The following is a 12,556-nucleotide window of genomic DNA, read 5'->3' as shown; positions in this document are numbered from 1 at the left end:
AACCTAGGTTTTTCTGGCTTCCCATGCAGCATTCTTTCCATTAGACCAAAAACAGACTGAAGAAAGGAGAAGATTGGAAGTAAAAAACAAATAAACCAGTTTGGATGGTTAGTGTAGTAGCAAGTGAGAAAATACACCCACACATTCACAAACATACAAGAACTATAGAGTCTAGCAAATAATTGAATTCACAAGGTAAAGAGAAAGGGAAAATTAAAATGACTCCAAAGTTACAAGTTTGGGTGACTAGGAGGATGATGATATCACCAATAACAATGGAGAAACCAAGCAGGATAGAAGAGTTTTGGATAAGGGAGTAGAAATGAGTAATTTAGATTTGAAAGCATGAGTGTAAAGTGCCAATGATAGCAGAATATCTAGATGGTTATATCTAGGAGGCTTTTGGAAATAGAAGATTGGAGATTTGAGGGGAAGTTACCAATCTGAAACTTTTCTACATAATAGTGATTATAAATGATGAGATCACCAACACAGAGTGAGTAGAAATAAGAGGAGCAAGGACAGAACTTTAGGGGATATCAAGAGATTAAGAAGAAAATTAAGGGGCGGCTAGGTGGCGCAGTGGATAAAGCACCGGCCCTGGAGTCAGGAGTACCTGGGTTCAAATCCGGTCTCAGACACTTAATAATTACCTAGCTGTGTGGCCTTGGGCAAGTCACTTAACCCCATTTGCCTTGCAAAAAAACAAACCTAAAAAAAAAGAAAATTAAGAAGAAATATGAGAATAGAATGTAACAGAACCTAAGAGAAGACATAATAAGTAAATGATGTATTCTAGAGTATTAATTGACTACAAGAGGTGAAGGAAATCAATACACAAAAAGGTGATTTCACTCCCAAACACGTAAATTTTCTCTTAAATACCTCAATTTCCATTAGTAAATTCATGAGAGACAAGACCACAATGAGTTATGGGAACCATTTTTTAATGTTACTAGTATTTTCAAACTGCACAGCTTTCTTGAAAAAAGTCTTTTATTTAATAAACTCATTAAATGTTAGGGATAAAAAAAACCTGGGACCACCTAGTTTAATCAAAGTAGATAAAAGTAATAATTTTTTTCAGATAAGGTTATATGGTAAATTAACTAGCCTAATTTCATGTCTGGCTAGTGAAAAGACCAGAACCAGAACTCTGTTCCTTTATTGTTTTAAATATATCTCATTCCAGTGTCTTGAGTATATCCCCTTGACCCTGCCCATCTTTAATTGTAGCTTCTCATCCTTTTCTCACTTAATTGCTTCTTAGATTTCGTAAATAATGCCTTTCTCACTGTATACAGACCATTCATAATTTTATCATCTTTGGGCCTATGATCTTCTCACAAAGATCTTTTCAGATTTAAAGAGTCCTAATTTTTTAGGACTTCACCATAGAGTAGTTACTTATCTTATTTTTTGATTCTATTAGTTATTCTCCACAGAAAAATCATAAGTTTATATAAGATAAGCTTTTTCATTTTTAATGTCATTCTTTGGAATATTCAGTATTTTCTTGACTTTTTGGTTAAAGCAATGTCTTGAGCTGACATTGGGATCAGTCTACAATGACTTTTCGAATCTCTTAGGAAATAGTTCTTGTAATTTGTGTCAAGTCCTTTAAAATCTTTGATGTCAATTTTTAAAATCAGAATTATTCAACAAAGAGTTCTTATAGAACATTTGAAAAATAATTCAAGATGCATTTGTTATAGAAAGTTTTCTTGAACTCAATAAATTCAAGACTGAATTTTTATAACTGAGAAGTCCACCCCTTATTTCTTTCTTTCTTTTTTTTTTTAGGTTTTTGCAAGGCAAATGCGGTTAAGTGGCTTGCCCAAGGCCACACAGCTAGGTAATTATTAAATGTTTGAGACCGGATTTGAACCCAGGTACTCCTGACTCCAGGGCTGGTGCTCTATCCACTGTGCCACCTAGCTGCCCCCCCCTCCACCCCTTATTTCTTCTGAGAAACAGGACTTCTTTATGTCTGCTGAGATTGGTACTATCCCTTCCACATTTAGAGTTGAGGTAAAACAAATAAACATCTAAATAATTTTAAACAGTCTACCTCGGGGGCGGAGCCAAGATAAGGACAGGAGAAGAGCCTTTCCTAGTGTTCTTTCCATAATATTTTAAAAACCTTAAAATTATGACTCTAAATTTTTGAGAGTCAGAACCCACAGAAAGATCCAGTGAGGCAATTCTCCTGACCAAGGTAACTTGGAAAACAGTGGAAAGGCTCCGCTCCATTGGGTTAGAGTGGCAACCCACCAGAGTAAAGAAATTTCAGCCTACTGGAGGCAGCCCCAAGGCACCTGGGAGCTCCGGCTCATGGCAGCAAGGGGCAATTTCCTGACCTGCACTCTGGGGAGCAAAAGGAACAACTTGGAGGAACAGCGGGGGACCTCTGCCAGAGCAAGTGTGTGAAGCCCAGGTCCTCAGGGCAGTTGTGGCAGTAAGAGAGGTCAGCACAGTAGTGGCCCTGGCAGCCTAGATCCAGGAAAGGGAAGCAGGTGGAGCTCGCAAGCAGGAGCCTCCAGGCAACTCAGCCCTGAGTACTCAGGCCACTGAAGGTAGGGGCTCTGACCAACATTCAGATCCTGATTTTAGTCTAGGCCCCCCCATAGAACAGGGCCCCCTCACCTCAGCCCTGTGGCAGAGGGGTGCACTTGTGATCATTCACAGACCAGGAGGGCAGTCAGAGCCTCACACACTGAGATCCTTGTGTGTGGGGGGGTGCCCCAATATTACTCAAAAGCTCAGGAAGCACCCCAAAGCCAGGCACAGGCTGGAGAAATAAATAAACAGAAAAAAGTGAAACACCACTGAGAAATACATTGTCTATGATCTAAAGAAGGCTCAAAATACTCAATCTGAAGATGAGAAAGTACAAGCTCCTGCATCTAAAGACTCCAAGAAAAATGGAAGTTGGGCTCAGGCCATGAGAGTTCAAAAAAGATTTTGAAGATCAAATCAGGGAGATAGAAGAAAAATTGGGAAAAGAAATGAGAGAGATGAAAGAAAAACATGAAAAAAAAGTCAGCAGCTTAGTCAAGGAGATCCAAAAAAATGCTGAAGAAAATAACATGTTAAAAACCAGCATAGGTCAAATGGATAAAACAGTACAAAAAGTTATTGAGGAGAAGAACGCTTTAAAAAGCAGAATTGACCAGATGGAAAAAGAAATAAGACAGCTCTCTGGGGAAAACAAATCTCTCAGATGTAGAATGGAACTAAAGGAAGCTGATGACTTTACAAGAAGTCAAGACACAATACTTAAACAACAAAAGAATGAAAAATTAGAAGACCATATGAAACATCTCATTGAAAAAACAAGAGATCTGGAAAACAAATACAGTAAAAATAATTTAAAAATTATTGGGATACCTGAAAATCATGATCAGGAAAAGAGTGTTGACCTCATTTTAAAAGAATTCCTACAGGAAAATTGCTCTGCTATCCTAGAAGCGGAGGGCAAAACAGAAACTGAACAAATCTACCAATCTCCCCGGGAAAGAAACCCCCAAAACAACCCCTAGGAATATTACAGCCAAGTTCCAGAACTCCCAAGTCAAAAGAGAAAATATTATAAGCAGCCAGAAGGACAGATATCATGGAACTGCAGTCAAGATCACACAGGACTTAGCAGCAACTACATTAAGGGCTCGTAGGCCTTGGAATATAATATTCCAGAAGGCAAAAGAGCTTTGAATGCAACCGAAAATCAACTACTCAGCAAAACTGAACATCCTCTTTCAAGGGAAAAGATGGACTTTGAATGAACCAGGGGAATTTCAATTGTTCCTGCTGAAACGACCAGAGCTGAACAGAAAGTTTGACCTCAGGTGAAACACACAGAGAGTGGAGAAGGGTAAAATATGAGGGACTTAATGATGATGATGAACTACATGTATTCCTGCAAAGAAAAATGATCCTGGGGCTGCTAGGCGGTACAGTGAATAGAGCACCGGCCCTGGAGTCAGGAGTACTTGAGTTCAAATCCGGCCTCAGACACTTAATAATTACCTAGCTGTGTGGCCTTGGGCAAGCCATTTAACCCCATTGCCTTGCAAAAACCTAAAAAAAAAAAAAGATCCTGATAATACTCATATGAAACCTCTCACTTAATAGAGCAGGTAGAAGCTTATATAGATGAAGCACAGGAGAGAGCCAAATTTGAAGATATATTGTAAAAATGGAGTCAATGGCTAAAAGGGAAATGTACTGGGAGTAAGAGAAAGGAGAGGTGAAATAGGTGAAGATTTTTCATATAAAAGGTATTTTGTTTTTATTGCAATGATACGGAAGGGAGGAAGGTGAGGGGGGAATGAGGGAACCTTTGCTCTCATCAGTGGTGGCTCAGAGAGGAAACAGCATACATACTCAATGGAGTATAGACAGCTAGAATAAAAAGGAGAGAAGGGGGAAAGGGGGAAGGGGGGATGTGGGTGATGGAGAGGGTGGATCATGGGGGAGAGTGGTTAGATATAACATATTTTCTTTTTTACTTCTTGCAAGGGGCTGGGATTGGGTGGCCTGTCTGGGACCACAGGGAAGGGTGGTTGCTGGGTCTCAGGGGTGGTATGTGGGCTCCCGGCCTCTTGACCCCAGGGCTGGTGATCAGTCCACTGCACTGCTCAGTTACCCTACAGCACATTTTAGTAGAGGGACAGAGTGAAAGGAGAGAGAAAATATAGTGTGTATGGTAGTGGGGAGGTATGGATGAAGGGAGTTGTGATCAGCAATGGCAACAGTGGAAAAATATGGAAGTAGCTTTTGTGATGGACTTATAAAGAATGTGATCCACCAGAGACAGAGCTGGTAGTGTCAGAACATAGACTGAAGCAACATTTTGTTTTCTTTCTTTTACTTTATTTCTCATGAGGGTCTAAATTTTTTTGGGGGAGGGGGTATCATGTTTACTCTTAAACAAGAATATTTTAGTAATGTATAAAAAAATCACTTGTACAAAAATTGAAATTTTTTTTTAAAAAATTCTACCTTAAATCTCTCCTCTTATTTCCACTCATGGGCAATCATGTTAGTTCAAATAAAGACTTTCTGCCTGTACCTCTACAGTTAACCTCATTCTTTCCAGTCTCTTTCATCTTCAATCCATACTTCATACAGCTACCAAAATAATCTTCCAAATGAACAGGTCAGACCAGGTCACATCTCCCTTTCCCATTGTTCCCTACTCTCCCTAAACTTCATTGATTTCAATTACCATTAGAACAAAATGCAAATTCCTTAAGTTAGCAGGTAAAGGTCTGTGAAATCTGGCTCCTGTCCTATCTTTCCAGACTTATTTTATATTAGTCCCTTTCATATAACTCAAGATTTTAGCCAGATTTGTCTACTTCCTATTTTCTGAACTCCACATTCTATTTCCATGCCTTTGCATAAGCTGACTTCCATGCCAGACTCCTCCACAGGCTTTTTTAAATTTTTTAAACTGGTGTCGGCATAGAAGTTTTGAGGGTAAGAACTGTTTCACTTTTGCAGTAGTATTCTCAGTCTAGGAATATCTCATTATATAATGGCTTTTAATACTTGAGTTCCCTGATTTTTTTTTAGTGTCCACCTCATATTTAATTAGTAGTGTACAAAATGCTATATTCCACAAGCAGTATATCAATACCCTAAAGGCCAGGACTGTTTGGCTCTTGGTCTTTTTATACCCACTGTCTTGCAAGCATTTAACTGCTTATTAATAATACTTATTGGGTAACAATCAATACATCAGAAGGTCACCATTCTGTAAATATAGTTTAGTTATTTTTTTCTCTGCCTGCAATATCTTACTTCCCAACCAAGGCTAATCCAACAGTCTACTCCTCAACAAAATCCATCACCTCCCTATCACTTCCAGAATCAAAAGGCAAAATCCTGTTTGGTATTCAAAGCCCTTCATAACCTCTTCCCCTCCACCTCCCCCAGTCTTTTTATACTTTTATCTCATAACCACTAGGTTCCTATGTACACTGCAATCCAGGGATACTAATCTTGCTATCCCTTATACAACACATCTGACTCTTAAATTTTCTTGGCAGAGATACTGAGAGTGGTTTGCTATTTCCTTCTCCAAAGCATCCTCATTTTACAGATGAGGAACTGAGGCAAATAGGGTTAAGTGACTTGCCTCGGGTCAGGACATGTGTGCTCTGTCCTCTGCATCATAATATCCTTAATGAAACTAACATAACATTTTTCATCCTACTTAGTCTCAGACCTTATAACTATTCAATTTTTTTCCATTCAGAAGAGTAAATCCTCACATGCAAATATTAATGTTTTCCTATCTAATCCTTCCTCCCAATCTTTTATAACAATGTAAAGATTAGTTTTAGTCCTGATTTCTGAGTACATCAATTTATGTTTATTTAGCCAGAGTAGGATCTGCTTATCTAGACTTTTTGTTTCCAGTCTTTTAAGCTACTTCTTTATTCAGGAAAAGGAATTCAGGAAAACAATCTTCATCCCCAATTTAAAAAAAACTAAAAAAGTTTAAAATAGTCTCTAGTATAGAATCTCATCAAGGGATTTTTAAATGCTTATATAGCTTTTATCCATGATAGCCTGGGTTCTTTCTTCTACAGGGTCCACTGGTATGCCTTACTGGTATACCTATTTATCCTCAACTGCAGGATCATTCCTATGCTATATTAGAGAACCAATGCTGACATTAGTCAGGCAGAAGACTTTGAAGAGTCTTGACAATGAACTAGTAGTTTTCCTATAAGTCCCACTAGGACAGTATTGATTCTATTTCACAAAGTGGCAGGGTCCCTGCCCTTGTCACTCAGTCAACGAGCATTTTTATTAAGTATTTGCTTAGAGTCTGGCCCTATGTTAAATACTGGGGATAGAAATATAAAGAAAGGTAAATATAATCTCTTTCCTCAAGGCAGAAGGCAAATAATTATGTATATAAAAGACATCGTATAAATGGGAGAAAATCTTAACATTGGACTCCAAGGATTTATCACTGATTTTCACTCCTTGTGTTCAAGTTCCATCTGTTAACCAGTATCCTGCCCAACAGGATCTCTGCCAGTCACCAATTCCATTACTTAATTGAATGAGCAGATTGGATCCTGGATCCCTTTCTGACTATACCTTAGTGCAATACTTTCCGGATTTTAGTTTAATTAGTTTTTATCTATCATTTAGGATAACTTTACAGATCAAAGAAACTTCACTGGTTCTCATTAGAAAGAAGTGTAGTTATTAGTGAAGTGAATGTCCAAGTCTGTTACATCAACTCATGCAAGTAGCTTACAAGGCAAGATGATAGAATATAGGAACAACAATAATTAACATTTACACAGTACCTTAGAATTCACAAGGTGTCTTACATATACCATCTCATCTGATTCATGAGGGTCTGATTTAAAATGGGAAAGATTTTACATTTAAACTTCAGGAACCATTGAAGGAAAATAAAGATTTCAAGTGGTACTGGAGAAAAGGAGTGAAGAAAACAAAGTAATTAGGGCTAAATAAGAAATATAGTATGAATAAAGAGAAGCATAGAAAGATTTATATGATCAGTCAGGGAAACAATATAAAAAATGACTACAACAATATAAACTAAAAGAACACCACAAAACAAAAGTGAATGTTGCAAAATTAAAAAAAAACCCAAACCTACAACATAGCTCTAAGGAGGTAGAATACACCCCATCCCACTCTTTGTAGATGTGGGAGATCCAAGGGCATGGTACATTTATTTTTAGACTTTTCAATATACTGCTTACTGAGTTTTATCTTTTTTTCTTAAAACTTTTAAAATATCAATTAAAGTGAATGTTTTCAAGTACAGTGAACATAAAGCAGGGAGAAAATGGTACCTGAAGAGCAAAGACTATAGGATGAAGATTCTTCAAAGAACTACCTTATTTGAATTTCAAACTGGATTAAGCCTGTGCAAAACTGAATTCAAATTCTGCCTCAGACAGTTACTTGCTGTGTGTGGACTTGGGCAAGACACTTAACCTCTATTTGTCTTTGCTTCTTCAATGGTAAAATAAAGATAATAATGATGATAATAATAATAATAATAATAGCACCCATCTCCCAGAGTTTTAGCAAGGATCAAATGAAATAATGCTTGTAAAAATCCTTGGCAGAGTGCCAGATATACAGGAGGTGGTACATAAATGCTGATTTCCTTCCCTTATTTTCCCCTCCCTTCAAAGAGTCAGAACAAAGAGAAGGTAAAAAGTAACTAGGGTACATAAAAGGAAAAAGGAAATGTGAAGAAGAAGCTTATTAAGGAATAAAAAGAATATTACTAAAAATAATTAGAAAAATTCTACAAACTATAGGAAGACAGGAAGAACAAGAGAAAGTCAATAGAAAACTTTAGAGGAGATATAAAGGTGTCAAAAGTAAGTCACAAAGGGCTAATTAAAACCAAGCAAATGTAGTGAAAAGAATAGAAAATTAGGGATGCATAGGAAGGTTGAAGGTAAGATAAGATATTCAGCTTATTGGGCCCTGAGGCACAAGCAAGAAAATGGAAGAAAAAAGCAGAACTCAAATGTTTTAAAGGGAATTATGCTTAAGTTCTTGGAGGGAGAGGGGGTTTGCTGTATTGGAGGAAAATGTAAATATATTTTATTTATAAAAATACACTTTTTTTTTTGCAAGGCAAATGGGGTTAAGTGGCTTGCCCAAGGCCACACAGCTAGGTGTCTGAGACCGGATTTGAACCCCGGTACTCCTGACTCCAAGGCCAGTGCTTTATCCACTACGCCACCTAGCTGCCCCAAAAAATATACTTTTAAAGGTCACATGAAAATGTATAAAATAAGGCTGAAAAATATCAAGTAGAGAATCACACACTATTTGTACTATATTGAGTTTCTAGGATGTATATTCTCCATTAGACTGTCAGTTCTTGAAGACACTTGTGTGTCTGCGTTCACAATTATACACTTACTAATACAACCAAATGTCTCACAAAAAAAATAAAAGCCCATATATTTAATACCAATATTCTTCTAGTATTTTTAAAATATTTCAAATAACAGAACATTCCAATCTTCTAAGAATTAAACATGAGTAACACACAGAAGAGTGGCAGGGTAGATGTGAGCAGGTTGCAGAAACAAAAGGAACGTAGTTCAAAGCCTACTGGGAAAAAGTCAAAATGAAACTTAAAATTATAAAATGAAACTGAATTATTGTACTAGCTTTGTCACCAATTCAAGTCTGGGTCATTCAAATCAATGAAATCATAAATTCATTTTAGTATTTCCCCCCAAAAGCTTTCAGATATTTCATCTCATTCAGTTTCCCTATAGCATAGAATACCTATTGGTATACAAGTATGAACTTGTGGAATTTAATTTATTCATTAGTTAAGACGTTTTATCACAAACTATACAAAAACATAAACCCTTCACTGGTCTTCCTTTTAATCTAACTAGCGCCTAACAATCTAAATTTGGTATTTTAAAAATTTGTAAACAGTACCTAGGGGGAAAAAAGTTTTCTGCAATGTCCACAATATAAGCATTTACTGGTATATTTAAAAGCTAATTTAGAGTTTAGATTAAACTTCCTTCTAGCTTTAAATCTACTATGGTCCCATGTTTTAATCTAACTAGGGCCTGACAATATCAATTTGGTATTTTAAAAATTTGTAACCAGTATCTAGGGGGAAAAAAGTTTTCTGCACCGTTCACAATATCACCATTTACTGGTATATTTAAAAGCTAATTTAGAGAGTTTAGATTAAACTTCCTTCTAGCTTTAAATCTACTATGGTCCCATGTTTTAATCCAACTAGAGCTTAACAATATAAATATGGTGTTTTAAAAATTGTAACCAGTATCTAGGGGGGAAAAAAGTTTTCTGCACCGTCCACAATATCACCATTTACTGGTATATTTAAAAGCTAATTTGGAGAGTTTAGATTAAACTTCCTTCTAACTTTAAATCTACTATGGTCCCATGTTTTAATCTAACTAGAGCTTAACAATATAAATATGGTGTTTTAAAAATTGTAACCAGTATCTAGGGGGGAAAAAAGTTTTCTACAACGTCCACAATATCACCATTTACTGGTATATTTAAAAGCTAATTTAGAGAGTTTAGATTAAACTTCCTTCTAGCTTTAAATCTACTATGGTCCCATGTTTTAATCTAACTAGAGCTTAACAATATAAATATGGTGTTTTAAAAATTGTAACCAGTATCTAGGGGGGAAAAAAGTTTTCTACAACGTCCACAATATCACCATTTACTGGTATATTTAAAAGCTAATTTGGAGAGTTTAGATTAAACTTCCTTCTAACTTTAAATCTACTATGGTCCCATGTTTTAATCTAACTAGAGCTTAACAATATAAATATGGTGTTTTAAAAATTGTAACCAGTATCTAGGGGGGAAAAAAAGTTGTGTGCAACGTCCACAATGTATATTTAAAAGCTAATTTAAAGGGAGTTTAGAGGAGGTGAACCTTCCCTGTACCACGGCCGCAAGCCCTATTCCAAGTCACGCTGCTGTCAACTTCGGAAGCTTCAGGGTGAGACTCAAACTTTGCAACACGGGGAAGTCAGGGCTCTGGCTTTGTGGCCATTTAAAATCTGGTCCGCCGCTCCCGCCGTGATTGGGTTTTGTCTGAACTGTGGCACAAGGGAAGGGAGCTGGTAAGGCCGCTTTGTGGAGGGGGGAGGGCGACGGCCGGGCGCCCCCGGCACAACTGGAGCTGGTCGGGGAGGGAGCTCCGAACGCAGGGGCGGTGCAGGGTGAGGAGGAGGTTCACGGTCCCCCCGGGGGGCCACTAACTGCTCACGGAGCAGGGGCGGCTCGAAATAGCAGGAGCGGAGCTGGAGAGGGCAGCAAGAACGGGGGCCGGAGGGGGGGAGGGGAGGCTCCGCCCCCCACCCCCGTGTAAGGCGCCCCCGGGCCGCGGCGGAGTGCGGGCCGAGCCGGGAGGAGGAGGAGGAGGAGGAGGAGGAGGGAAGGAATAGGAAGCGGGGGGCATCCTCGGCCCCGCCCTTCGGCCGGGCTCGGGAGGGAGCCGCAGCTCCGAGGCCGCCCGCCGCCCCGCAGCCGCTCCCTTACCTGCCCCAGCAGAAAGCCCCAGAGCAGGGCGGCCGCGGCCCGAAGCAGCTTCGGCCCCATCCTCCGCGGCCCCACAGACCCTCAGAGCCGGCGAGGGGCAGGCCAGCTCCGGCCCGGGCCGCTCCGCTTCCTTCCGGCTCGGACCCAGGCGGCTGGCTTCAGCCCGGCCGCGGCGGTGCCTCGGCCCTCCACTTCCGCCCCGACGTGTCCAGCGGGGGCGGGGAGGGGGTGAATGGGGAGGACCGGAGGAAAGTCCCCGCGCCTGGCCACGCCCCGTGGGCGGGGCCTCGTGGGCGGGGCGGGGCCTGGAGGGGACCCTGACTTCTGACCTCCCGCTGTGGGATCTGCCTCTTCACACGCTACCATCCGCCCCCACCCCCACACTCCTCCTCCTCCTCTGACCCACGAGAAGCTTTCATCTCCAGCCCGAGGGAAGCCTCTCCAGGAGCTCCCCGCGGCGCTCTTTCTTCTCATTTTTCACCTAGTCTTGGAACATGGAGCTGCGGCAGCGCCTCAGGCTTAGCCAGAGGGAGCTTGGATTTGAAAAGAGATCTTGGTCAAGTCACTTCCTGCCTCCGGGCTTCACTTCCCCCAGCTATCTCATGAGAATAAGAACACCATTACTATCCCACAGCAATAAGTAGCACCCATATAGCATTTTAAAACTTACAAAGACCTTTACCTTACATTCTTTTATTTGATCCTCAAATACCTGAACAAGTCAGAGTCATTACTGCTCCCCTGGGCTGGCAAACTAGGCAAACTTGACTTCTCTCCCACCTCCCATTTCCAATCATGTCCTCTGACCATGTCCTCTGACCTATAGTTAATTAATGGCAAAGTCATCATTACCCACACGCCGCCTCTCCTATTTGCCCCCTATTCTCCTTTGACACCGAAACCACCTTGATGCAAGCCCCCCATCCTAAAATGTGGGCCTGACCATGTTACTCCTTATTCAACAAACTCCAGCGGCCTCCTGTTACCTTCAGGATTAACTATTAACCCCTATGACTTTCTAGGGCAGTTAGGTGGTGCAATGGATTTAGCACCAGCCCTGGAGTCAGGAGGACCTGGGTTCAAATTTGATTTCAAATCTCACACACTTAATAATCACCTAGCTGTGTGGCTACAGACAATCCACTTAACTCCACTGCCTTGCAAAAACCTAAAAAAATTAAAAATTAAAAAAACCCCCCTATGACTTTCAAAGCCCTTTATTCTTACACCTTACTCTCCTCTACATGCTAAGATCCAGGGACAATAGTCTCTTCTTTGTGTCTTAAACAAGGTTCTCCATCTCTCTACTCTGGCATTTTCACTGACTGACACCATGCTTGTAATCCTCTCCTTCCTCATCTCTGTCAGCTGGCCTTTTTCAAGTTCCACCAGTCTTTGAGGAGCCTTTTCTGATGCTCCTTCATGTCAGCTCTGAGATTATAACAATGCATTATATAATAATTAAAACATAATA

The 12,556-nt window shown here is 40.0% G+C and overlaps 1 protein-coding gene across 2 annotated transcripts in view; it reads right to left on the bottom strand.

Annotated features, from left to right (window-relative positions):
• Positions 1-11,284, bottom strand: part of SPPL2A (signal peptide peptidase like 2A) — a 61,655-nt gene extending 50,371 nt beyond the window's left edge. Inside the window, exon 1 of one of the 2 annotated variants that reach the window (XM_074234683.1) lies at positions 11,083-11,284. In XM_074234683.1, the coding sequence (XP_074090784.1) occupies positions 11,083-11,142 (60 nt within the window). In that variant the 5' untranslated portion in view covers positions 11,143-11,284. The remainder of the gene's footprint in view (positions 1-11,082) is intronic. The other variant, XM_074234684.1, reaches the window with a different exon arrangement.
• Between the last annotated feature and the right edge of the window lie 1,272 nt (positions 11,285-12,556).

The sequence above is a fragment of the Macrotis lagotis genome, chromosome 4 (assembly GCF_037893015.1).
Source record: "Macrotis lagotis isolate mMagLag1 chromosome 4, bilby.v1.9.chrom.fasta, whole genome shotgun sequence".
In the NCBI taxonomy this organism is placed as follows: Eukaryota; Metazoa; Chordata; class Mammalia; order Peramelemorphia; family Peramelidae; genus Macrotis; species Macrotis lagotis.
Note: the sequence above shows the minus strand (reverse complement) of the source record. Positions and strands in the feature narration are given on the sequence as shown.